The following is a 26,289-nucleotide window of genomic DNA, read 5'->3' as shown; positions in this document are numbered from 1 at the left end:
CCACAGAGAAACTGCAGTGCCTTGGTTTTTCCTTGGATAAGCTGCATTTCCAGCTATCCAGTAACAAAGACATTTTTGCTGTTCCTGCAAAACAACATTAGAATCTCACACATGCTGTTAATGACTCCCTGGTGATGGTTTCAACCTCAATTTCATCGGTTAGAACACTTTTTAATGAAGCTGTGGTTATCTTATGAGCTCTGTGAACATCTCTGTTGCTATCCTGTTCTCTAGATTTGGGTAAGATCAGCAGCACAGGCACGCCTGAGTTTTCAAGTCACACCATTTGTTGATGAGATGATCTCCCTCATTTAGACTGATATCATCATAGTTGCTGCAGGCCCATAGCTTGTACCTTCAGAGGGGTAAGAGGAAATGAAATCTTAACCCCTTTCTGATGTGCAGAGACCCTTCTCCACTCAGCCAGCAGGGCAGGGACTACAGCCAAGCCAGTTGTGCTCAGATGTTGGAGGTACTTGGAGCCACCAGCCTGCAGGCCCCCTCTTCCAGAGGAGCTCTCCCACTACATGTTCTCTCTTTGTTTTGGCAAATGGTAAGTTTTGGTATTTCCACAGTTGGAAACATACGGATTGAAAAGTCATGATTTAAGTCCTACCTTTCTTCTTTCCCTCCAGAGAGAGACCAATGTTAACCTGATGAGGCTTTTCAAGGTTGCTTTCTTCCTGCTGTCTGATCATGCAAACTTTTCTCTAACTTAAAAAAATAAAGCAATTAATGAGGCTGAAGTTGAAATTCTCTTACAACCCCTAATTCAGCACCCACAGCGATATGAAAGCAAACCAGTTGCTCAAAGGTGGGAACAATGTGCAGTAAGAGCATAAGCTGACAGAAATGCCGTCTGTTTGCCAGTCCTAAAATAATGACTTCAATGGTGACTTCACTTGAACTGATGCTGTGACAGGCAGTTTCGTGCAGCCTGCTCAGCGAACCTACACAATTAGGAATTCCTCCAGAGTTTTGGTGTTAGGTTTAGACACTTGACTGCAGTTTTCCTTTAGTTGTTTGGACTTTGGGATGTGGATGATGGGCAGAAAAACAAAGCAGCAAAGACAGCTGGATTTACCCCTAGCCCCAGGAGGTGCATACTCCAAACGGAAGGAAGCATGAGTCCTTTGGTGCAGTTCCTTTGGAAACAGGAGAATTTTGAGCAGCTGGTACTACTTGAGTTCAAGTTCTCTTCATTTGGGTTCAGTTTAGGGCCTGAGGATCTACTGTAGCATGGATCCTTCTGTTCTGTGACCCTTGGTGAATGAGGGGGAGGGATGTGAGCCATGCTTGTCATGGGATGTGATTAGAAGGTTCCCTCCTTAGGCTCAGAGCCAATTTCCTAAAGTTGATGTTGGGGATAACATTTTGTCAAAGTGCTGACTCCTTGGTTTTCCTCATCATTGTCCTTATGAAAACCACCCTTTCCTGAACTATTATTGCATTTATTCTCAATTGGCCTTAAAAACAATGATCCGTAGATTTGGCTCTTTCCATTTTAACCTGTTCCAATGTTTATGCTGCTGGAGATCAGGAGTGATGCCAGCATGAGTTTAGGCAGCAGCTAATGAATATCAGAGATTTTCTTCTGGGAGCCCCACCTCCTCACAGCGTGTTCTTCACTGTTCACTGCTGTTTCTCTCCTGTTCCTCTCTAAGGTCACTGCAGTGCCGCTGAGATGCAGATCCTACCCCTGCAGAGCAGATTTGGTCAAGAGAGCAGAGGTATGAAACCCAGTGTGCTGCCCCAGCCATGGGCTAAGACACCGAGCTGCAAAGTCCTGCATGTAAAGATGCTTTGGGTGTCCCCCTTTGCTCTCCTGCTGTCAGTGCTGGTGGGGAAGGCAGGAGCATTCCCAGAGGAGGGGGTGCTGCAGGCAAAGAGCAAGCATCATTCTGCATTATGGTGGCCTGCCTCTGAACTGGTAGCTTAGCCTTGAAAGGCCAGGTCTGGTAATTGCTGATCTTGATTATAACCATGTGAATACTGTTATCCAGTCTGCCCTTGCACTTTCCAGCCATTGTGCAGTGGCGCTGCCTCATTTCTTGGCTTGGCAATACCTGCTCTTTTCCTAGGAGGCAAAGCAAAATAGCCTCTGATCTCGCTGCCCATTTCCTTGCCTAGCTGGGCACAAAATCACAGGTTTGTATCGCTGCCAGGAGCATCCAGCTTCCTTTTGTGGGCTTATTCCAGCGACCGTTTTGCTAACTGAAAGCCTTCCAAATTCAGCATCGCAGCCTACTTACTGGGTTTCCCAAAGCCACGTAAACTTTTCTGACTGCTTCCCTGCGGCCTTGGGATGGTTTCCATAAGCATAGGTTCTTCTGCTCTCTTTTTTCATCTCAAACCAGTTACCTTACAGCTAACAGGGGCTACCCAGGAGACCAGGCTTGAAGCCAGGGAGTAAAGTGCTTTTACTGGGAAATAAAATCCAGAATTGCACAGATGTAAAAAAACCCCTGTTTTCTTGGCATAATTTTAGTATTTTGCTGATGTCTTCCAGTTCTATTAGTTCATCTAATAAAAAGGATTACCTCTACTCACCTCCCACACCTCCCTTAGTAAGTGTGAATCGCTGGGATCTCAAAAGCATGATATCTGCCCAAAGAGCCAACAAAGGTCCATTGATAGCCCCTCATTTAAATGGAACTGCAGCCTCTGGCTTCAGCAGAAGCCTGGGCAGGGGATGGGCTGGGTACAGGCTTTTAGGTGGCTATTCTCTGTAGCATCCTGTGGCAGTTTGAGCCACATTAGAAATCCAAAATCCAATTTCCAGGCTTCCCCCCACCCCTTCCCACAATTACCAGAACTACCATCACCAGAGAGAAACTTTCAGGCCAGAGGCTTCTATAGGGGAAGGGGGAAGTATATACATTTATTTAGACAAATAAATACTATACAAACTAAAGGCAACTATAGATATGTATTACATTACTATCAATCCTTCAATCACCTCCCTTTAACTTTAGTCCAGGAGAAGCCTTTCAAGTCTTTCTCTCGTGGGAGTGTTCTGGGCTCCTGAACACTCCCTAACCAACCTTAAGCTGTTTGTGGAAGTCCTTCCTTCCTCATGAAGTCCAAGAAGGTAGCTTTGAGTCCTTTCTCCTCGGTCTGCTGCGTGATCTCTCTTTCTCAGTCTCATACCTCGGTTCGTAGGCTGCTGTAGTGTAGCTTATCAATGTATGTGTCCTCTCGGGTGCTGTGAATCTCTTCCTTCACAGCACACACTCCAAATGGTGCTTCCAACTCTGGCCCAGGCAGAGTTGGGGGGGCCGCAGGTCTCCCCTCTTCCCCACCCCGGAGGGGGGAAGAAGGAGCCCAGCCAGCCCCTGGCCTCCTACACTTACACGCAGCAGACACCAACAGAAACGGCCAACACCCTCCAGTGCTGTGTATATATGATTTTTCAGCAGAAGTGAACAACATGGACAGTGATTGGCTCTCCAGGGAACACTGCCCTGGCACCCAATCTGAGTGCCAATCTGAGTGCCAATCTGAGCCCCCCCCCGAACTCTCATCGGGGGCCAATTTTAAACTATGACACATCCTCATTCTGGACTCATTGCAGCAACACTTCAGCTTGTTCCCATTGTCTGGGTTTGTGGGGGTTTATCAGCTTTTATACTGTCAAGGATTTTTTTTTTTTCCGTCTCTGTAGGACAGAATTGGGGCAAAGCCCTCTGTGAATAGGTGTTGCAGCTGGAGACAAGTGTTTTGAGTCTGCTTATTTTCATTTTTCTCTTCTTCAGGAAAAATGATGGTAGCATCCAGCAGACGACCTGCTGGCTGGTGCAGAGAGAGGCCCCCTTGGTTGTAGACCTGTTTTTCAATGGCTAATGAAAAGCCACCCTGCCCTTCTTGTTTCAGCTGGGCAACACTCTGGTGGGTCCCAGACACACAGAAATCCGTGGTTAGGGATCACTGTCAGACTCCACACCAGAGCCATTCGTTTCATGTACAGCAGCAAAGGGAACATTTTGAGTTTTTTCCCAGCTTGGCAGGACATGAATCAAAGCAAAGGCAGGCGAGCATACCTGGAGCCAAAGAAAACTGGGAGGTGCTGAGTTACCAGAACTCCTTTCAAGTGTCAAGGGAAAGGAACATGTATGTGTATGTAGGTGTCTGGCATCTCTTTGGCTCCATTCCATTTTGGGATAGTCCAGGCAGGAGAACAGTAAATCCCCAAAATATATATTTTCTGGCTTAAATTTGAGTGAGAGTAGTACATGTGGCAAAGGGCAGTGAAAATCAAACCCATTCCTTCTTGGCTTCAAAAGCTTGGACTGCAAGGGGGCTTCTGTTCAGGTAGGACATAAGGGCAGGGTTTTCCTTATTCAGCAAAAGTGTGAGGCAGGGTAACACAGTGGTGGCCAAACTAAATAGTAGCTCTTTTTCCAGGCACCCGGTTTATCTTTTATGGTCCTACAACTCAAGTGGTTTACATTGTGCTGAGTGGCATCTTGCCTTAAATTGTCAGAAAAGTTTTAAGGTTAATGGCTGATGTCCGGAGCACTTTGTTGTCCAAAAAAGTGCCCATCCCTCCTCTCCTCTCTCTGCGTGAGTTTCCTCCACTCGCTCAAACTGTTCCTCCTGCAGGAAGGGCTCACCTGCTTATGCTGCAGCTGCTGAACAACCACACCATCCAAAAAACAGGCAGTGGTCTGCAGTGTTGCTTGGCACAGCCCAACCCAACAGCTCCAAGAAGTCAGGCTGGGACCCTGAAAGGGGGTCTCAGGGAGAATGGCTTTTTGTGGAACATGTTCCCCCCATCCCAAGTCCCACTCATCCCAGTCATCTGTTACAGCTCTAGAGGTACTAAGAAGCCTGAACGTTCCCCAAACTGAGTGAAGACACAAATTTCTAAGTATTTTTTGGCCACCTAACTATACAGGTGGCCCTGAGGAAGACCCCTCACGTACTCAGCCAGACTCAAGGGCAGCGGGTGTGAAGATTTTCAGAACCACCGTGCCTCATGAAGTGTCTCAGTGCTTTGACAGACTCGGCCATGAGATCTTTTGGATTATGGACCCTGGCACGTGCCAGATTTCCTAAGTACAAACTGCACCTAGTGTGAGTACTGCTAGAGCAGGAAGGGAAGTGGTCCAGTGCCAGGCAGAAGCAATTCACTTGGTGTACAGAGATGGAGCAGCCTTTTTCTTAGTGGGACATCTGCAGTAGCAAGTCAAACATCTTCCCAGTTTTCTTCATCCATGCTTTTGCCCACACCTGCCAAAACATGGTTCCTTTGGTGTAGAGGCTGAGATCTCACCTTCCTGCTGCCTGGTAGGGTGAGGCAGAGCTGAAACACTTCCAGCTACTGGTCAGGGCAATGGAAAGGGTTAAGGAGCAACCTGATGAACAGCCCTCTGTTTGGGTTAAAACCTCTGGAGCTGATGTTTGGTTTCTTATCTTACAGAATTGAGAGCAATTTTGGAAAATTAAAAGCACGTGAAGCCACTGTGTGGTCTGGTGGTTGGGTTGCATTTGCCACCAAAAGAGTCTCACGCTCCTGGACGGTGCCACTCAGATTTTTATGAGGTCTAAATGTAATGCTGCTGCCGGGCAGCTCCACAGCACTAACCACCCCTCTCCTTGCAAAATTGCCATGGGGCAGAGGACAGTATGGCAAACATAACTGTCCTCACTCCAGAGGATGGGAATCACTGTGAGGAGAGTGATTTACACTGGAATTGCCTCGGAACTGGCAATTAAAGTCTGGCGCTGGGAACCACACTCCATCCCCAGCCATCAGGGCAAGGAAAAGGGATGGGCAAACACTAGGTCAGCCCCTCCTGCCCTCCAGCCCCAGCAGGTCCCACAGCCAAGAAGGGGTGTCACCAAGCTGCTCCTCAGATAGACACAGACCAAAGCCTTATCCTACAACATAAATTTGGGAGCTGGACAAGAGCAAAGGCACAGTCACATGCACCACAGGCCTGCTGTGCAAGGTAACTCCTTTTTGCCGGAAGGGATCCCAAATTTTAGAGGTGAAAACCTATCATGTTGAAAGCTTCCCTCAAACTGTGACTGTCTAAAGGCAAACAAGAAACTATCTTTAGGTAGAAAGCAGTTGGCTTGCATGGGATGACTCTGCCCACAGCCAGCAGGGCTGCCCAGCACCTGCTTCCCATCCCCACAGTGAGCAGAGAAATGGGTGTTTCTGCAGCAAGGGACCCTCCAGAGGGAACCCCATGAAGAGCTGGGAAAAGGTGGGCATGAAGTACCAGTCTCATCTCTCAAGAAGAAGTAATGATGGCAGGACAACCCTACCAAAGCCACAGTGGAACTGCTTTTTTTAGGTGTTAGAACCATCCTACATTTTGAGAAAGGATTACTCCAGGAAAAAAACCAACCAACCTCTGCCCCACCATGGCTGCACTCAGCCTGGGGGGCTCACAGCAGCTCCTCACAGAGGGGTTAAACCAGGAATCTCCATGCCAGGCCCTTTGTCACACCATGGTAGGGACCGGGGCACTCAGTCCTCCCTTGCACTCCCCTCTGCCTCTGTTGGCACTGGCAGCATCCCTCACGGACATCCCTTCCGAGGGGCTATGGGGCAGGTGGCCCCTCTCTGTTCCCTCGGCCACCTAAACGCTGTTTCACACCTCATGCTGCTGTTGCCATCGCTGACACACAAGATCAAGCTTGTGGCATTTTGCTAAAAGTCGTAGGAAGTCGTTCCAGCTATACTCCCAGCCTTTCCTTACGCTTAGCTTAGCAGACTTTCAGTACATTCATTCCCTTCTTTTTTCCTTTTTAACAAAAACAAGCAGAGCGCTAAGAAATGCAACCCCTCTGGGAGGCTTTCAGTCTTGGCCGGAGCCGCCTGAGCCTCCCCCCGGAGCAGGGAGGCTGCCGCTGGCCCGGGCTCAGCGGACGGCTTTCTGGGACAGTCATTCCTGACTCCAGCCGGTGTCCGGGCGGCTGTGCGAGGGCAGAGCGAAGCCACTCCACGATCGCTCGGCACCAGACGGCAGCGGCATGGCGCTCCGGGGAGCCTGCCTCCTCCTCTGCCTCCTCCTCTGCCTCCTCTCTCTCGCCCAGGTCTCCGGCCAAGTCCGGCAGAAACCGGCGGCTTCCAAGAAAGGTAAGGGGCAGTGGCACCTTCCCTGCGAGGAAACCTTGCAGGGGCTTGGGGGGTCGCAATTAGCCCACTTGTTTGGGCATTTAACAGTGCTTTAATGAAACTTCTCTAAAAAGCATCTAAAAATTTAATAAAGTGTCTTTTTCTCACCCCCCCGCCTCCCCCCACCCCACCGTGGGGATGATTGTGTAGCTTTTCTGTAAAATACTGAGGATATTGAAATGGCTTGGGTGGGTTCCTGCCTTAATAAATTTGTTGGGACAGCTTGGTCTGAATTTCGGAGGGCAACGCATTTTCCATGTTCTCTCTAAGGTTCATACCAAACCTTTCCTATATTAAAATCCCCCTTTCCATAACTTCCCACCCCTTCTCATTCTTTTTTCAGAAGCAAGTAAGTGGCAGATGACAGGCAACCGATTTGGAGACAAAAGTACGCAGAAAATACATAATCCATAAAAACACTGGCCTCGGGTGTATGTCACACTGTACATGAGCTCTGACTACTCAGGCTTACCAGAGGGCAATGCATACAAAATTATGCCTATGTTTTATTTTCCCTAGTGGCTTTCTTTTTTTCCTTCTCCTTTTTTGCTGCTGTCCCATCCTTTCTCCTTCTGACTCAAGGCACATTAACTACAGGAGAAGGCAGGTAGGGAAGCAGCATGTGAGCCTGCTTGCTTGATGTGCCTGACTGCATACCCTTGGGCTTAGATTGCTTCTGGCAGGCGCTTTCCTGCTTGGAACAAAGTGGGGAGCAAGGAAGAAGCATCCCTGGAATTCATTTGGCCAGGCTGCTCTCTAGGCTCACCCGGTTGCTGTTTTTGTCAGATAGCATCCTTGAGAAAATTTTTCCCTTTTCTCCCATTAGATCTTTCTATGAATTCACAACATAACTGCTTATTCCACATCTTGTTTCACAGGATGTAGAATAACAGAGAAAACAGTTTGTGACTTATTTCTAGAGCAAAAAATACGCCTTTGGGCTCATATAAGGCACATACATGCATTGCACTTAGAGACTGAAGAGAGACATTTCTTAGAGAAATCCTCTTTTTCTCTCTGTGTCACTGCAACTGCTGTTTGTAATCAATTGGTGATAAGAAGGTAGGAGAAAAATCACCTTTTTGACAGGAAAAACTTGCTCTGATTTAAAATTTGTTGAGGAAGGTGTCCTGAAAATCAAGCCATCTGGAACAGCTGGTGGCAGGTTTTACTCAGAATTTCTTGTCAAAGGAGACATCAAACTTTCTGTGGGGAAAAGTCAAAAACCCAGTAACTTGGCATTTTTTCGGCCAGCGGCATCCAGCCCCACAGTGGATCAGCTGCCCTGCCTTTACTGGAAACTTCCAACATTTCTTCATTAATATTTTTCATATCTTTACCAATGCCAGGGGGTGGGGAAAGGGAGAAAGCGCTACAAATCTCCCAGGAGGCTCCTCTTCGCCTCCAGCCCCTCCCCACATCCGAGCCTGCCTGCCCAGCCGCCGTAAGGGCCAGGGCTCAGCTACTCCTGCTCTGAACAAAGGCAGGTTGGCCCCATCTCAACCTCATCCCAGGCCTCTAGTACCCCCCATCCTGGCTCACCTCCTGCACTTTGCCCAGGAGGGTCAGGCAAGGCTAAGCCAGGGAAGGGTTGGGGTGTTTGGCTGGATTTATTTTTTTTTAATCTATGCAGCCAAACCACGAATGTCAGAATAGAAAGCACTGACTTGAGCCAAGCATTTTATCTTTCTTTTTACTTATCTTTTGTTTTCAGTTTGGTTTGGGTTTGGTTGTTTTGGGGTTTGTTGTTGGTGTGGTTTTTTTTCTTTTGTAATTACTGCTTGTATTTGGATCTGCTTCAGAACAAAAATGGTGCTGTTTCAACATGAAAAGCCAAACCACAGTATTTAGAAAATGCTGAGATGGCACATTCACTTTGCCTGCTGTTGGGTTTTTCCCCCTCAAATTGCTCCCCAGTTATGTTTCCAAATGCAGCCGTTCGGCAAACTCTCCCTGTTCCCTGATGCCCTGGGGGGCAGACAGGATTTGCCCTTGTCTGGTAGCTCTGGGGGTCTCACCCAAAAGGATGCCCAGGGGAGGCAGACAATGGCACTCCTGCCTGGGGGGCAATGTCACCCCCTGGCTTAGGGATAACAGGCTGGGCACCCACCAGCCCTGGTGGAGTCTTCCCTTAGTCACAGCCATGGTGGGTTGCTGGGGGCACAAGAGGAAGCAGCTTTGCATAGCTCTCACATTGATTTCTAAGGTAACTGGAGACAGAAATTTGGAGTTCAGATGCTTAAATCAGTGAATAGGGACTAATTTGGACTCCTCTCCTGATGCTGCCCAAAATTTCAGTGTACTCTTGTACTCTGGGTGCTCTTTCCTGAAAATGCCTGTGAACATTTACACTGAGATAAATCCATGCGTGTGTGTTTGGTCTCCTCCTCTGATCCAGGGACAGATTGCAATATGGGATCTGACTGTTCCAGTTGGGACATTCATGGAAGTGCCTGGTGTCAGAAGAAATACAGATGGTCAGGGAGATTTGATGACAGAGATTGTAAATCAGAGCAATGCTCATTCTTCTGCGGGACAGAAGCCTGTTTGGATGTCCAGGCAAAGCTAAGCAACCCACATATAGATCCAAATTTCATATAGTATTAGTTAAATAATTAAAATTAAATACAGATGGATTTGTTTGTTATTCATCATATAATTAGATCAAGGAAAAGCAGGTGAGAGTTCCCATTTGCAGCATTAATTACGTTTCTGGCCAGGCTTTCAAACCAACAGACTACTGGAACCCACATCTTTCTGTGAGTCTCCTTTTCATCTCTCCTCTGCCCACTCTTAATCCTGCTGCTCATGGTTGGCTGCACAAGGACCCACTCCAGCTCCTATGGACAGCATTGGCATCCCGCATGCTGGCTTCAGTTACAGCAAACCCAAACTGTAAACAGGCTTGATCCTGGGCTTGAGGAGGCGAGCCTCGAGGAAATGACAGCAGAGACAAAACCCTGCAGTAATAATATAGCAAACTCAGTGTCTGTTGACGTAGCTGTGGTACTCTGTAGCTGAAGAGCAAGTTAACCAGTCCTGATCCTCCACGCAATGTCCCAGTGAATGCACTGCTGTAGGAATGTCTTGTGGCCCAGGATTTGGAAACAAGGCTGTCACAAGGGACGGGGTGCTTAGATAGTTATCAAGGAGATGTGTGACCTCTCATGGCAGGGAGCCTCCAGGTGGAAACCCACCAGCAAACCCAGTTGGAACACCATAAGGAGCTGTCCCAGCAAGTCTCATTGACAATGTTCTGCCATGGCCCTTGGATGTTACTTAAACTTTAGAACATTTGTTCTGCTGCAAGAGAGGCTTGCATGGAAAAATAGAACAGGATTAATTAGCCGTTTCCCACAAAGTGTTTTCATCAAAGGCAGCAAAATAATAACTAGGCCCTCAGTGTTAAGTGAATCCATTAAAGTTAATTGAGCAATGAGTAAAGCAGCTTTAATGCCCTCCTCCTGATGTGTCTGGCTTTTCATATTCATGGCACCATGTAATCTTTGGGCTGGTGATTCTGTTCCGCATCCAAGCTGCTTCCCTACTTGCCTGGCTTGGTGCCTCAGCTCCCCATCTCCTTGACCCTCCAGGAAGCCTGTCCTGCCGCATTTGTGGGCAAACTGTTCCCTTTCCTTTCACCCTATGAGGACTACTAGATGTTTATGACAGGCAAGGTAAAGCAACAGGAGCAGCAAAGGTGGCGTAGTGAATACAAATACCTCAATATCCAATCTCCCAACACCTTCAAAGGGTGATGGTCCTTTTGCTCCTGTCTAAGAGAAATTCAAATACCAGTTAATAGCTTGTTGAAGCCATTGCAGAGGCAACATACCTAGCAAGATGTAGGCTTTAGTAGCCAGCTGCAACCAACTCCCTGGCCAAAGAGGTGTCTTCTCACAGCAGGAGAGCAGCTCTGGCCAGTTTTGGGGTACCTACTCCGGGCACGCTGAAGGTAGAGGTGATCAGAGGCAGCCTGAACTGGGAAAACTGGGTTGACAGTGGAACCAGGCTGGTGAGCAAATGCTCACTCTGATGTATGTGCAAGGGGACACAGGTGTTGACTTTGTGGATTCCTTTTGTTTATCATTCTCTGAGGGCAAGGAAATCTGGAGTTTTGATGATAGGAACAGATTTGGTTGCCTCTCCTGGGATGTTTATGCTCCTTCCTTGACTTCTCCAACAGAGGGTGTGAACCTCAAAATGATTGAAGACCTGAAGGCCATGATTGACAACATCTCTCAGGAGGTTGCTCTACTGAAGGAGAAGCAAGCGCTCCAGACAGGTACAGGACTTGCTGAACAATTCAAGGCTTTTGCTTTGGGAGAGGAGCTCTTATAAAGCGGATCCAATTTCTCCACACATTTTGACAGGAGATGCCCAAGCACCTCACAGCAATAACATGGGGAGAAATGCTGGGGGATCAAAGCAGAGCATGGGCTCACTGCAATTCCTGCAGGCAGGTGAAACTCCTCAGGCAGTTAATGACAGGAGTTGTGCAGTGTGGGGCCCCACTCTTTATGTGCTAGATCTTCCCATTTGTACAGCTATAGATATGTCTATGACACTTAGCCAGATGTTCATTTTCCTTTATGAGGTGGAGGGATGGGTTATGGATTAGTCTGTGCTTTAACCAAATGTAGCTTACTCTTTTTGTCTGAACCCCAGTGAAATGGTGACCTGGTCTCTTACACATACCACAATACTGCCCAGGGAACCTCACTGGTGGTCAGTTCCACCATGCTTCATTAAACATACACAGACGACAGTCCCAAAATGTCCATCTTCCAGCAATGCTCCACAGTTATTCTGTGCAAACTCCACCAACATCAATAGGAGCAGGATTTGCAGAATAGAGAACAGAAATTAGATGAAAATGCAATTTAAGGAGAATTTTCTCCTTAAAAAAAAAGGAACACAAGCAAAATCAAGGCTTTAGTTCCAAGCTCACATTCATTGAGAAATAATTGGTTTGGATATTAATGTATGGCTCTGATTAGGTATTGTTTAGCTACAGTACCCTGTACTCCTCAAGGTTTAGAGCTTAAAGAAAAACAAAATAATTTGATATTCTTAACACTTAAATCAGAGGCAAGCAGAAACTTCCTCTGAAGACCTCAAGCTATGCAAGCACAACGCTTCTGATCAAAGCTTATTAAAAAACACTTTTTTTTCATCTTGCATAATTAAGACGATTTAATTGGCATGCAGGCTTTTCCCAAAACACTCCAACACTTGGCAGTGCCCACGACAAAACTTGTTTCCATCAAACTCATCTGAGAAAGAGTAGCATTGGCTGGGGAAGAGCAAGGCCAGGGACAGGGGCAGGAAGACCATGCTGTGCCTCTGCCTCAGCAGCAGCAAAGCCTGGGAAGGTGGCGGGGACACCCTGAAATTCCATTTTTCCTGATGGCTGGCTGACAGGGAGGGCACGTCCCCATTCCAAGGGGCCCCTTGGAATCCTGTGCTGCCAAGGGCTGCTGTGCAGCCTAAGAGAAGAAGTTTTTAGTTTGACTGCTGGATTTGCTGCTGCTGCCTCTTCCTGGGCACTATTTTTAAACCCAATTCCCTTTTTGTCTTTTTGTTCTGTTCCTGTGGTAACTTCTCAGTTTGCCTGAAAGGCACCAAAATTCACCTAAAATGCTTTCTGGCGTTTTCGGACACCAAGACGTACCACGAGGCCAGCGAAAACTGCATCTCACAGGGCGGCACGCTCAGCACCCCCCAGAACGGGGAGGAGAATGATGCTCTCTATGACTACATGCGCAAGAGCATCGGCTCGGAGGCAGAGATCTGGCTGGGCCTCAATGACATGGCAGCAGAGGGCAAGTGGGTCGACATGACAGGCAGCCCCATCCGCTACAAGAACTGGGAGACTGAAATCACCACCCAGCCCGACGGCGGCAAGCTGGAAAACTGTGCAGCTTTGTCGGGGACCGCCATCGGCAAGTGGTTCGACAAGAGGTGCAGAGAACAGCTGCCCTACATCTGCCAGTTCATGATCGTGTAGCGGCAGGGCCTCCCCCATGCCCGCCCACGGCCCATGTCTTCCCACTCAGCAGCAGGATTATGAAGCTATAGGTGTGTGTACGTGCACGTGCACATGTACGTACGCACACCCGTGCGCACGTGTCCAAGTAGAGTCACTCTTCGCAAAGAGAGTCGTCGCGGCTCAGTGTCAGATTGTAGAGCGTTAGAGCATTTCATTTGGCCATAACCAGCCCTCTTAGCAGCTGCACTGTTCTTTCTAAGGCATGATTCATAGATATATTTTTTTACACAGGGAATTTATTAGGATGGCTCAGTTATTTTGGCAAAGAACCAGTGCGGCAGTCCAGCCTAGCATACAGCTGCCTCAGCTGCCCAGGGCTGTCACTCTGCAATGTCCTTTCCCATCTTGCTGAGCTTTGTTGGGACACCAGCAGAGCTAATTTCTTCTTTCTTCTCTTGTTTTCCTTCCCCAAAAACCTTGGCAGTGATCTGTGGGAGCTCCTTGTTCCTCATAGTGCCATGATTCAGCCTGCTGAGGATCAAGGTCCTGTCTCAATGAGTGGAGGGAGTTATTCCTGCTTTGCGTTGACAGATACAATTGGGCTTATTTGGCAGAGTACCAGCTGTTCAATGAGTTGTCCAACTAGTTGAGTTATGTGCATGAACAAATTAGCAAGTTACAGACATGTTTGGTCCTTTCCTCATCTGCCAGAAGCCAGTTTCACTGACTTCAGTGGGAGAACAACACCCACTGCCAGATCTTTTAATGAAAAAATCCCATCAGCAGCTTTATTTATGCTGCAGCATCATGGTGGAAGCAGCAATGACTTGCAACCTAGTTAGTCAAATATATTATTAAAATAGAAGATGAACGTATTACGTAAATAACATAAACATAATGCTATTAGGGAATACACTGCTATATAAAAGCAATGGTGTATTGAAAACAAACTCCAGGACAACTCACTTCAGCAGCTTTAGGAATAACCTGACCTGTTTATGTGATGAGAACCCAGATGAAATAGTCCTGTTGCTAGTCCAGACACAGTCCTTGGCAAGCATAAATCTGCTGAGCGCTGTGCCAATATAGTCATGCCCAGTTGAAGGTCTGGCCTCAGTAATTTTTTACTGAGACATGAGTAAAAGAATAGAAATAAATTTAAATTAACAGCAATGATGGGAAAGTAGTGCAGATCACCCCGGCAGCTTAATGAAGCTCTGCTGGCTGAAATGTATCAGAGATTCTTCGCAGTCTAGTGCTTGGTAATAACCCCTCCAGTTTGGCTAACATCCCTTGTGCTTCCAGGTTAGGGGTGTCAAGACATGATGCTGTTGGGGAACCCACAGGATAGGTATTCCAATTTGCTGCTTTGTTTAAAAGCAGCATGATGGTAGGTCTTCCAAGACATCAAGTTTGAGCCAAGCTGGAAACACACATACGCAAATGCAGAGTGCACGCTTCTGAGGCTGTCACTATTGCCAAACTCTCTGCTGTTCAAATGACTATAAAATAAAAATATCTACATAGCTTGCTGAAGGAATGGAGTTGTGTCAGTGTGATTGGAGTGCTTTCTTCTCCTTGTCTTTCTCTTCAGAGCAGCTCCAGGGATCTGTCTGAAGGTTGGAGATATCAAAGGCAGAGGGAAAAAGCAGAAGGCGAGAGCCTCTTACCTTGTAATATGCTTTACAGGATTCTCCCCCTCCTGCCCCATTATCATCCCAGTCACACGCCATACACAGGATACAGGCAGGGAGTCCTTTTATAGGAAAATAAGATTTCCTTCCTCCCCTCCTCTTGCTGCTGGGAAATTTCATTCTAAAATACAAGCCAACGCAGAAGAAAGGTCCCTCCCTTTAGTGGTGCTGAGGGAGGCGGCACCTCAGGTCCCAGCATTGAGACAGTCCTTCCCAGGCTGCCTTCCACCTCCTCTGCAAGGAGCAGAGCTGCAGCAGCACTAAGAATTCCTCTCCTTCACACACTGATGTGGTGACGACTTCTCCCTCCTTCTTCTCCTCCACCTCCTCCTCTCCTGCATCCCACACAGGAGAGAAGACGGTCAATGAAGAAGATAGTGCTCCACACCACTCTGTGAAGTTTCAAATGCTGCAGAACTGCATGTGAAATTAGGTCGCTTTTGCACAGAGGGCAGCCCTTTGCCGAGCTTTACTTTGGGCCCTGCTCCTGAAGATTTCCAAGACTCTTTGCTGTAGATCATGGTTACATGCTACAAGCCAGCTTGTCTCAATATAAATCCTCTAGTTCCTTTGGCAGATGTTCCCTCCATGTTTTGAGATACACATGAATGCAAAGCGACAATGCTGGAAGAGTTGCTGGCTTTAATCCAGACTGGACATAAACCACAAGGTCTTAACACACAATGTGTGGTCAGAGAAATAAACAGAGGGCTTTTATGGGAGCCCAGGAACAGAAGAGGGACAATGTGAAAGCTATCGACCCTGGCAATGCTGAGCTTTGGGGAAGATGTGGGTGCTGGAGCTGGACCATCTTTGCCTAGAGCGTGTATCTGAAAAACGGCCGTGGAGATGGATGCCAAAGGATATTCCCAGAGCAGACATTAAAGAGTCAATCTCTCAAAATCTAAAAAATAACAAGTTGGTCTCAGCAGATTTCTTGCTCATCTCTCTCTTGCTCTCTATTTTCTCATAGCTAAACTCCTGCCAGCATCATTCCTCACGTATGTCTTGCTCTTCTGAAGCAGGGAGGAGAACAGGGAAGGGTGGTTTTGCCCTTGCTGTAGTTGTTGGATCCAGGATGATGAAACTGACTTTGCAGTTTCAGTGTTACTTTTATAAGGTTAATATTATTCTTACATTCTTCTTCTTACTGTACATTATGAACTACAAATTTTCTTTGAAAAGCCAAAGAAAAAGAACTTCTAGAAGATTCCTCATCCCTGCTTACTACAGTACTCTTTTTTGTTTGTTTGTGGCCAACTCTGTGTTTTGTGCTCACAGTGAATGCAAGGATGGAGGGGTTGAGTGGGGGACGCTGGCTGCCTCAGCTCCAGAGGGACCTGATGGAAACTGCCCAGAGCACACGTGGTCCATCTGCTGGGGGCCAGGACAAGCATCACTTTTTTGATCTTCCATTAAATTGTTTTTGCACTTAAGCCAGAGAGGAACATCTGCTGTCCACAAAGTGCGGTCTGAACCAAAGGCATGCAGAATAATGGAAAGAAACCTCAGCTCTTCTCCCAGAAAAAGGAAATGTGGAAATGATCACATCTGAAACAATATATTGTGATGCCTGCAATCTCTTGTGAACCTCATGTTATTAAAATAGGAGATGTTGTGTAAGATCTTGTGCCACTGATGGCACCACTTGGCTGCTTGTGGCTCTGTGACACAGCAGAGGAAAGATGAAGAATGAAATATGCATATATTTATATAAAAAAAAGAAGAAAAGGTTTTGGGTGAGCCCACAGAAAGAGTTACCCCAGTACTACGTCATCCACAGCTGACTTCAACAGACCTGCACTAATCCACACAACTGATTGCCCCCACCGCAATTCACCCAGATCCAGAAGTTCAGGACCTTCTTTGCCTGAAGGTCCAGGCAAAGGACCAAATGGTTCAGAGTGAAATGGCTAACCATAAAATGGGTAATACTTTTCTGAAATCTCCCTCTGAACAAGAGCCAGAACAGCACAGGAGCCAGGTTGCTTTTTGGTTTTGCACAATAAAAGGGCCAGCTAGGCAAAGGTGGGTAAGAATTTGGGAGTTGTGAGCAAAAAGCTTGTTTTGAGCCTTGAATACTTTTGTGGGACTCCAGCCTTAGCAGTCCTGGGTGAAATCAGATCAAGAGAGATTGGTGACATGGGAAAAGGACCCCGAGCAGAGAGAAGGCAAAGATTCACATTCAGAACAGGAAACCCAACACCATGCCTCTGCTCCTTGTGCCTGTCCACTCAGCCTGGGGGTTACTCAGACTGAAAGCAGCTGATGCAGCCTGTCATCCTCTGCAAGGAACACTCCCTCAACACCTGTGCTCCTGCCTGACACAGGGGGAACATACTTCCCACCTCTGTCTGTGGAATGAGACCATTGGTAGAATGCATTTCAAGAAGGAAGGACCTCCTCCACCCCTGAACCACTGAACCCTGTGATTCCTATAGGCTTTACTGTTTGGTCCTCCTTCTGTGTAAGCACTGAACCCCACTTCAGTACCTGGTCTGCCAGTTTCTCTTTTTGCAAATAAAATAAAAAGCTTAATTAAAGTTACATTTCTCCAGCTCAGAAGCTGCCATAGGCAGGGAAGCAACACAGATCTGTGAGACTCAGCAAACAAGGGTAAGCAAAACCACCCCTGGGAGCATAACTATAAACCAGTTAGGGGTCACTAAACTAATGGAGAGTATAAAAATAAACTCCTTGGGGATAGAAGATAAAGAGGATATCAGGCTATGGAGTACAAACTAAATGCTTTATTTTTTTATCTCCAGTATAAAAGTACCTAGAGGGAGTCCAAAGGTAACAACTGGGGACTGTTCCAAATACAGCTAAAAACAAATCACAACCATCTTAGCCACGACTCGCACCCGGCAGCCTCTCCACTATGTCCTGCGCTGTGCAGACAGGTCTGTGGCTGCATCACCCCCCTATGACTCCCATCTGTCCCACCATGCTAGAGACTGGGACCTCACCCCAGTGTCTGCAGCCTCACTCCAAGAAGGAAGCAAAAACCCACAGGTGCCATGCTGCCAAGAGGTGAGACCAGCTGCTAATCACAGAATACAGTTGTTTTGCCTCAGCCCTGTTAGAAAGCTGACCCTGAGCCCGCAGGAGAGAACGCAACACAGAAGCCACTTGCCAGCCTGGCAATGGAGAACATGTCTCAAGTTGCTATGTTTAGAAAACACTGTTTGGGAAGCACTATAGCTTATGAAAGAAAATGCAGGAGGGTAAATAAAATCTGCAATCCCTACTGCTTTTGTACAAATGCCCCAGGGCCAGCTTGGTTTCCCACTGCAGTATCAGCAACTTCTTATTTCTATCACACCCACTAACAGGGAGCCCAAAAGTGAGGTCTGTGACATTCAGTAGTTTACACTGTTTCTATGTTTCTCAGGACCAGTGAGGTCACATCTGGAATGCCAGGTCTAGTTCTGGGCTCCCCAGTACTGAGGGACACGGACTTACTGGAGTGACTGCAGTGAAGATGAAAGGATTGGGGCAGCACAAGTCATGTGAGGAGAAAGTGAGAGCTGAGACTACCCAGCCTGAAGAAGAAAAAGTTCGGGCATCTTATCCAAGTGTTTAAATGCCTGATGGGGGAGGGTAGTGAAGACAGAGCCATGAGCACAAAATGACATACAGGAAATCTTGCTTAAAGAGAAGAGAACCCCTTTTCTCTGTTAGGGTTGTCAAACCCTGGCACAGGTTGTCCAGAGAGGCTGTGGAGCCTCTTCCCTTGGAGATACTCAAAATCTGACTGAACATGGCCCTGGATAAGCTGCTCCAGGGGATCTTGCTCTGAGTAGGAGACATAACCAGGCAGGTTCCAGAGGTCCCATCAACCTCAGCTTTTCTGTGCAAACACAACCACTGAGCAAGGGCTCCTACCTACACAACTTGTTCCTCTTCTACAGTCACAGGAGAAAAACAGGCATTTCCAGGGCAGACTGATGACCTCAGACATGTGATAGATGAGCTGTCATATAAACGCCTTCCTACAGAATAAGGTTATCAATAAAGCAAATAAAATAATCTCTTGTGGGATGAGATTTCTACACTGTAGTTAGTGTTGCCAGAGCTCTAGATACTGACTAGGTCTTACTGGTCTGCCAAGTGTTATCAGAAGACAAGAGCTGAAATTCATACAGTTATTCAACCAAAAGAAAACTGGAAAAAAACTCCACTAAAGTACCAAAAAGCAAATTGTGTTTTTTGTATTAAATGTTCAATTCAAACACACAATTCATGAGTGCATAGATGACTATGTGAATTGGCTCAGCCACAGTGACAGATTTGCTTTACTGATAAGAGTAGGACAGTCCAAGGGCAGCTTGAATTTCATCTGGATTCATGTGCAATGCGGACACTGCTCCATCCCTAGGAAGGCTTCGATCCAAACCCCCTAAGTGTCAAGCCATGCTGACATGTGGGATCCAAACCCCAGGAGGTGGGCAATGGCACTGCCTGTGCACTAGCACAGAGGTGCTGCAACACACATTTATCCAGATAGGCTCTCACACTTTGTTCTATAATACATCAAAGCAGAAAGCCAAACCCCCAAGTGGGTAAACGTTAAATCAGTCAACTTTTAGGAAACGCTCCAGAAATTGCATCGATTATAAATGTGGTTAAACAATTGGTTCCATTGAAGAGCAAGGACTTGGAAGGAGCAGTGTGGGTGGGGTGCTGTGTACCTACAGTGAGTGACTGACAAGTTTTCTACACAGCCTGCAAACAGAATTTGTTTTCAAAAAAGAATCAAAACAACACTTAGTGGGTTTTATTCCTAAATAAAAACGTATGCACCATAAATGGATGCAAAGACAGCAAGGAATTGTAATGTATCACTGGAGAAAGACAAGAAATCCTGAAAGCATAGTACTTGGGGAAAAAAAATACACTACAGATAAAATATGGAAAGCTTGAAAACAGAGAAAAATCGTCATTAATGAGAATTTTTCCTTTTTTTAAACATTCATAGGAATTGTTTGCCAGTCTACATAAGTAGCCTATTTTTAATCCCGCTGGAACTACAGATTTAGGTAGTGTCCACAGCCAGATATAAAAACACCTTATGAGTTTCATCAGGTGATAAATGCCCATTAAAAAAAGAGAGCACATAGCCTAGAGGCCAAACTGCAGTAAGCAGTGCATGCATACAAAAGCAAAGATTCAGCCTTTGATTCACATGCTAATGAGGGAGCCAGGATGACCCCTGGTCCATAAAAAATCGTGGTCTTGAGTCTCAGGAACTGGCTGCATCAGGTGAGGCAGAGCTCATGGGGTGGTGAAATATTGCCTTGAGGTCACCCATCCTTTCACATTTCCTGCAGGGCCAAGGACACCTTTCCTTCTCTCCTTCCTCTTTCCCAATGCCCTGAATTTGCACTCTTTGGGGATTAAAACTGGTTATTCCAGGCACAGAGACTTGAAGTTGCATTGAAATTATCTATTAAAAAATATCCCATCATATAATCTGGCAATTCCCTAGTCTGTGTATCAGTTATCGATCCATAGGAATGACAGCACATCACAGCTTATCTGCACACGTCGTGTTTTGCAGCAATTCCACGGCTTCCTCAGCTGCATCCCCACAACACAGAACAAGCCACAATATTTAATGTAGAATTGAGGTGCACAAGCACAGTGTTGAGATTTCAGCTAACAGGAGCAGTGAAGAATTACACATGCCTGGAGTCTTAAGCCATACTTGGTCCAGGAACCCAGTTCTCAGTTAAATCTATCTTGCCTATCTTGCCAGGCAGATAGGCAGGAACCACAGCAGCCAGCCCCTAATCCCTGCTCATCTCACATACAACTACCCATCGCTCCCCAGCTGCTCTTGGCAGAGCTGAAGGGAAAATCCAGCTTTGCCAAAGGAGAGGGAAAATTTAAAAGACCACCAGGTCATAACATCTTTGTTCCAGCCCTTTTTTCCCTTTGCTGTCGGGAGCTGGTTTAGAGGCACAGGCTGAGTGAAGGCAGGGCCCCGGGATACCTGGTACCCATGCGCCACGTGCCTCCAGAGATGTCTGTGTTAGGGCTGGGATCATGATGCAGAGGGCACCTCAGTATTACAGACATTGCAGTTATGGGGCTTCAGTTTTGAATTCTGCACAATGAAGGACAACATACAAACAAGAGACATTATGGCTGTAAAGCTCTGGACCTTAAAACCAGGAAAATGTGGAAACTAGGGTTACCTGGAAACCATGATTCAATATACCTCTTCCACCATATCAGCATGCATTAGCTGTACCAATAATTTCTTATCAGGGTTAGTACATTTACCACAAGCATAACATCAGCACTAACCGCAGCAAATGCTATTACAGCAGTAGCTTTGCAGAAAAGGATGAAACTTAAGCATTCAGGCAGAAACACACCCTCCCACTGTGCAGGAGAGCTCCTCCTCCCTACTTTGCTTTCCCTGGCTGTCACCTAGATGTGACTGGTTTCTTGGCAAAAACTCAAAGGGTGGGTAAGAGTCTCTAGTTAGGGTCCAATATCAATGCGGACCAAAAAAAACATCTCATATTCCTACTGCTGTATAAAATTACCTGAAGACATTCTGTTAGTGCAGAATAGTGATTTAACTAAATATTGTGGTTAGGAGAAGAGACTCAGTAGTCACAGGGGTACTGACATCAACTAACACAACCAAAAGCAACTTCTGGCTTGGGAATGCCCAGGGATGGCACAGTAAGTCCTTGTCATCTCAAAAGGCCAGCAGAGCCTGCCTAACTGCTGCATCTCCAGGACATTGTCAGGAGAGAGGTGGTTGTAATTTCTCTGGAGAAAGCTTAATTCACAGCTCCTGCCACAGCATATAAGATCCTTCTCTTACATCTGTATCCCCACAATGATGAGATGACGTGAGACAACACAAGGTTTGCCATACGTTATTGTGTTAACAATAGGAAATACCAGAATGAGGTGAAATTACCCCAAAAGAAAACATAGAGGAAAATTTCTACCCTCAGAATAAGCACTAAGTTTCACCGTAATGATTAAAGTTAAAATTACTATCTGAGCCCACAAGAGTGAGGGGATGAATAATTCTCATCATCTTTTTCCACTCTGAGGTAGCAGGAAGGGGAACATCTGCCTTGTTTTGTTCCTCAGTGAAAGCAAGCCACAAAGTCATCACCACTGCATCAACTAAAGCAAAGTGTGAGTTGGTGGAGACATTTTTACTACAGTCAATGCTAGTGAAGCAATTACAGATTTTGTAAAGCATATCTTGGAAAGAGGTTACCGGTGGTGATATGATTAGTTGCACCATTTGTGGACCTAGCTTATTGTTCTGCACACTTGCATCTAATTTGGTGTATAATTAGGTGTCACTTATACAAGAGGTCATTCATGTCAAGAGAAGCAATAGTTTCCAGAATAATTTGAGTTTTCCTACATATATTAACATTTTCCCAAGCACTTCTCCAGCTACTTGAGATGTCAACAACTACTTCAAGTACTGCCACTTCATTCAGCGCTGAAGCAGCTTTGCGGTTGCTTTGTGCCAAGACCTGGGGACCTTGCTGTAGGAAACTTCACCCAGCAGCTTTGCTGTATTCCAAGACGGTTTAGGTGAGGCTAGAGTAAGAAATACATTGTAGACAGAGGTTATAAGTATCTCACCACGTTCACCAAAAAAATTGGTTTCTGCAGACTTCTGTTTTGATTTTGGCTGATTAGGAGTGTCGGGAAAAACGCAGATAAGACATGAAAGTACAACGGGGGGAGTGATGACAAAAAATCTGCTTTTCAGTGGTGTTTGGAACACCTTCATTGACACATGGTTCAGCCTCTCCAGGTTGAGCTGTCCTGCTTCCAACAGTGCCACTTTCCCAGCCATAACCCAGGCACAAATTCCTTAAGACTTGTGCCCCACAGGCTGTATCGGGAAGTGTTATTACAGAAATCCAGCACCTCCTTTCACCTGAAGCTGTACCATGACCTTTAATGTAGACAGGTGACCCATAAAAACCTAAGGAGAACATGGGGGAGTTTGACCTGCAGAACTGATCAGCCAAATGTATCAAATGTCAGAATACATGAGTATATAGTAAATTCCCATTTCTCTAAGCTGCTTGACCAGTAAGGAAAATTATTAAATTGTCTTCTGGGATATTAGACACATGCGTGAACCCCTATGCCTTGCTAGGCTGGTTTAAATATATTTAGAAATTTGTTCTTCATTAACACAAAGAAAAGAAATTAGGAAGATCTAATAGCTTGCTGCCTTTATTTTTTTTTTCTTATTGCTCTGAAAGATTAACCTATAAAATATTCACTGAACAATCATACTAGAAGATTTTATTAGGCCTTTGGTTACTTTTTAGGGTTTACCACTCATTAAATAAACTTTCATCAACTAAAAGAAGCTAAGGGAAAACATATTAACCTTTTACAAGCTTTTGACCAGGTAAAATATTAAGCTGTGAAAGGAATTACCAACTATCTAGAGGTTTGATTTGGCAGAAAGTATAACAGTTTTAACTTACTATGGAAATGTAAAACCCATATTCAAGCTTTTGAGCTTGCATATTACTAAGATGATGCTTCTTATACAAAAACACATCACAGAATTTTTCTTATTTCTGAGGATATCAGGAGTTGCATTGCTTTTCCAAGTAGTGTAACTCTGATAGTTTCTGCCTCATAAGAAAGTACCAGTGGATGTGCAGGTCTTCAAAGTTGAAAGCTTTGGGCTGTCATGCCCCAAAGTACAAATGCAAAACTCTACTTAGCAGCTTAAACTGTAGGGTAGTTCTTTGCCTTTGTACCCTGTGCTATGAAACAGCACCTCTGTGCCTTTGTTTTCAGGTTACTTTTTCCAGAAGCCACCAATTAAATAAAAATAGCATTCTGAGAGGAAAACCACACCACTAGTTTGCTTCTCTTTTATTTTAAAAAGCCACACACCACCTTTTAAATGAAAAGCATTTGCGATGATGAATTTGAAGCAGCAGTTGGGCATAGGAGCCTGCAGTTCATACTCCTGAGACCAAGTGGTGAACCCTTTTAAGACCAGGTTCTTCTGTGAAGAAAATTAGATTTGCACTTGTAATCAATACCTGCTTTGCCACAATTAATCTCATGTACAGAGGAAGCTGTCTGTATAGGTTCTGTCTGTCATTTTTTATCCTGTAAGATAAAGATTGAAGGCAGGGATATTTTTCCCATAATGACAAGTGGCAAAGGTTCAGGATGTCTGTCTACCCCCTTCAGGTAAAACCATGCCCGGGGTTCCTGAGAAAGAGGAACATCCAAACATGTCCCCATTAAATTTGAGGAGGTAACTCCTGAAAGGTGTCTACTTACCTTCCCCATTATTTACCTAAGCCAGCCCACTGGAGGATGCATCCTCCAAAATGGGGGAAAACAAGCAACCAACAATGGCAACCAACAATGGCAACCAATAATGGCAACCAACAACTAAAACAAAAATTAAATTTTAAATAAATAAAATTAAATTAAAAAATAAATATTAAGGGAAAATAAATACTTAAAGACAATTTTAAATGAAAAAAAATCAATTTTAAAAGATTTTTAAATTTTATTAAAAATAAATAAATAAAAAGGGGAACACATACTTTACATGAAACATTTAGTTGCTTCTAAACGATACTTCCTGAAATCAACTAATTTCCAGATAGAAAAAATAGCTTTGCTGCAAAGATGACAGGACATCACCAAAACCATTTCCCTCATTTTCTTCTGAGAAAGCACCTTTCAGGAAGTGAGGTCATATTTTCCAGCCTCATACCTAAAAAAGGTGCTGTGTATTGACAGAGTACTGCTCTGTTAGAGCATCTCTGACAGGATGCATTGTGGCACCCTTTCTACTGCAGGAGTTGTACCAGGATAAATCCACATATTATATATAAAATGCACACACAAATGTGGCAAGGAACAAAGCAGTCCCTTCAGTTTTTGAAGACTCATCTTGCCCAGAAGCGTAAAGCCTGGTTTGTGTGCAGCAGTGTAGCAATTCTTTAATACAAAAAATGGATGCAGCCCAAACCACAAAAAAACCACAACCTTTTATATGTTGTGTTGCTAATTGAAACAATTTGCCATGATTTATTTATGCTGATGGAACAACACACCAGAAGTTTCTAAGTCCCTGTAAAAGGACTGTTTCTTCCTCCAGGCTAGATCAATTTTCCATACCAGAATTCCTCAGTTTCAAAGAAAACTAGGTAACCCATGCTTACCTATTTGCTGCGAAGCTATACTTCATGAAAGATAAACCAATCACTGAATTGGATGTAGAAAGCCATTTATACTCAAGGTATAAATCCTATGGTTTTTTTTTTTGTTTCCAGCTTCAAAGTTTTCAGGGAGGTAGATTTGCTCCCACCTTTGTGTACACCACAGCCTGCCTGGTGAACATGTGTACATGGATGACTGTTATTCAGTGTTTTGCTTTCTCCCTGCTCTCCAACAACATTCACACACTTAAATGTATTCTCTGTCACACTCACAAGTATCCCAGGGTAGTTTCTTCAGAGTAACATGATTTTTTTCCTCCACCGCCTAAGGAGTTGAAGTCTCACTATTAGTCTGGTGTGAACAACAAAGATTACTTTTTCATTTCCTACTGGTGCTCTACAAATTTTGCTGTTATTAAAAAAACTAGTAACTTGGCTCTTGATTTATCTGGAAATTACACTAGACTATTCACAAACATGCTTAAAAAATAAAGCAATTACTGAGTGTTTTGACAGCTCAGGATTGTCCAGACCTTACAGATTCAAGCCCAAGAAGCAAGAAGTATCTTTTCAGCTTTGCTGGTTGGGCAACAAAACCCTGAGCTTCCCTTTGCTCTTCAAAAGCAAATTACATTTGGGCCAGGAGTTTAGAAACTGCTGTCCTCCTCTGGACCCCCGCCTTTCAATTAAATGGTAAACTAGACTTATAAATTTTCATTTCTAGGTAAAGACCACTGCACGGGAATTACTCTAGGATGGCACAACTGCAGTAAAGATACAAATGATAAACACTTTCATTTTCAATCGTATTAAGCGACAATTTTGGAGACGGCCTAGAGACTGGACAATCCTTGCTGAGTTTCCTCATGCCTTCCAAGAGTAGATGTGATTAATTCAGCCTAGAATCCATTCCCAGCAGTTACTGGGATCCTCAGTAGTGAGGAATTCAACCATCATTTTCTATGCTCATTAAACTTGCCCCAAAATAAATTAAAAAACAATAAACAAAAAGAGCAATCAGTATGTACTGATTCCATGAGCTTTTATTTAGAACAAAATGGACTTCACACATTTTCATAAGGGTCTCTTCTGGGCTGCAGAACTAGTCATAAAATGTACTGTTATGCTATTATCCCTGAAAAGAAAATTTTGAATTCAATTGTATGTGTCAGTTGGAGATGAATAAATTATAAACATCACAACCCTACTGTGAAGCCCCTGAACTATTTATTTTTATATGAAAGCTTCAAATAT

The 26,289-nt window shown here is 45.2% G+C and overlaps 1 protein-coding gene across 1 annotated transcript; it reads left to right on the top strand.

Moving 5' to 3' along the window:
• The first annotated feature begins 6,904 nt into the window (after positions 1–6,904).
• CLEC3B (C-type lectin domain family 3 member B) lies at positions 6,905–14,661 on the top strand. The gene is made up of 3 exons (XM_017836122.1): positions 6,905–7,093; positions 11,319–11,417; positions 12,742–14,661. The coding sequence occupies exons 1-3, from the start codon at positions 6,988–6,990 to the stop codon at positions 13,140–13,142; spliced, it is 606 nt and encodes a 201-aa protein (XP_017691611.1). The 5' UTR covers positions 6,905–6,987; the 3' UTR covers positions 13,143–14,661.
• The last annotated feature ends 11,628 nt before the right edge of the window (positions 14,662–26,289 follow it).

The sequence above is a fragment of the Lepidothrix coronata genome, unplaced genomic scaffold, assembly GCF_001604755.1.
Source record: "Lepidothrix coronata isolate B3197 unplaced genomic scaffold, Lepidothrix_coronata-1.0 Scaffold271, whole genome shotgun sequence".
NCBI classification, from domain to species: Eukaryota; Metazoa; Chordata; class Aves; order Passeriformes; family Pipridae; genus Lepidothrix; species Lepidothrix coronata.
Note: the sequence above shows the minus strand (reverse complement) of the source record. Positions and strands in the feature narration are given on the sequence as shown.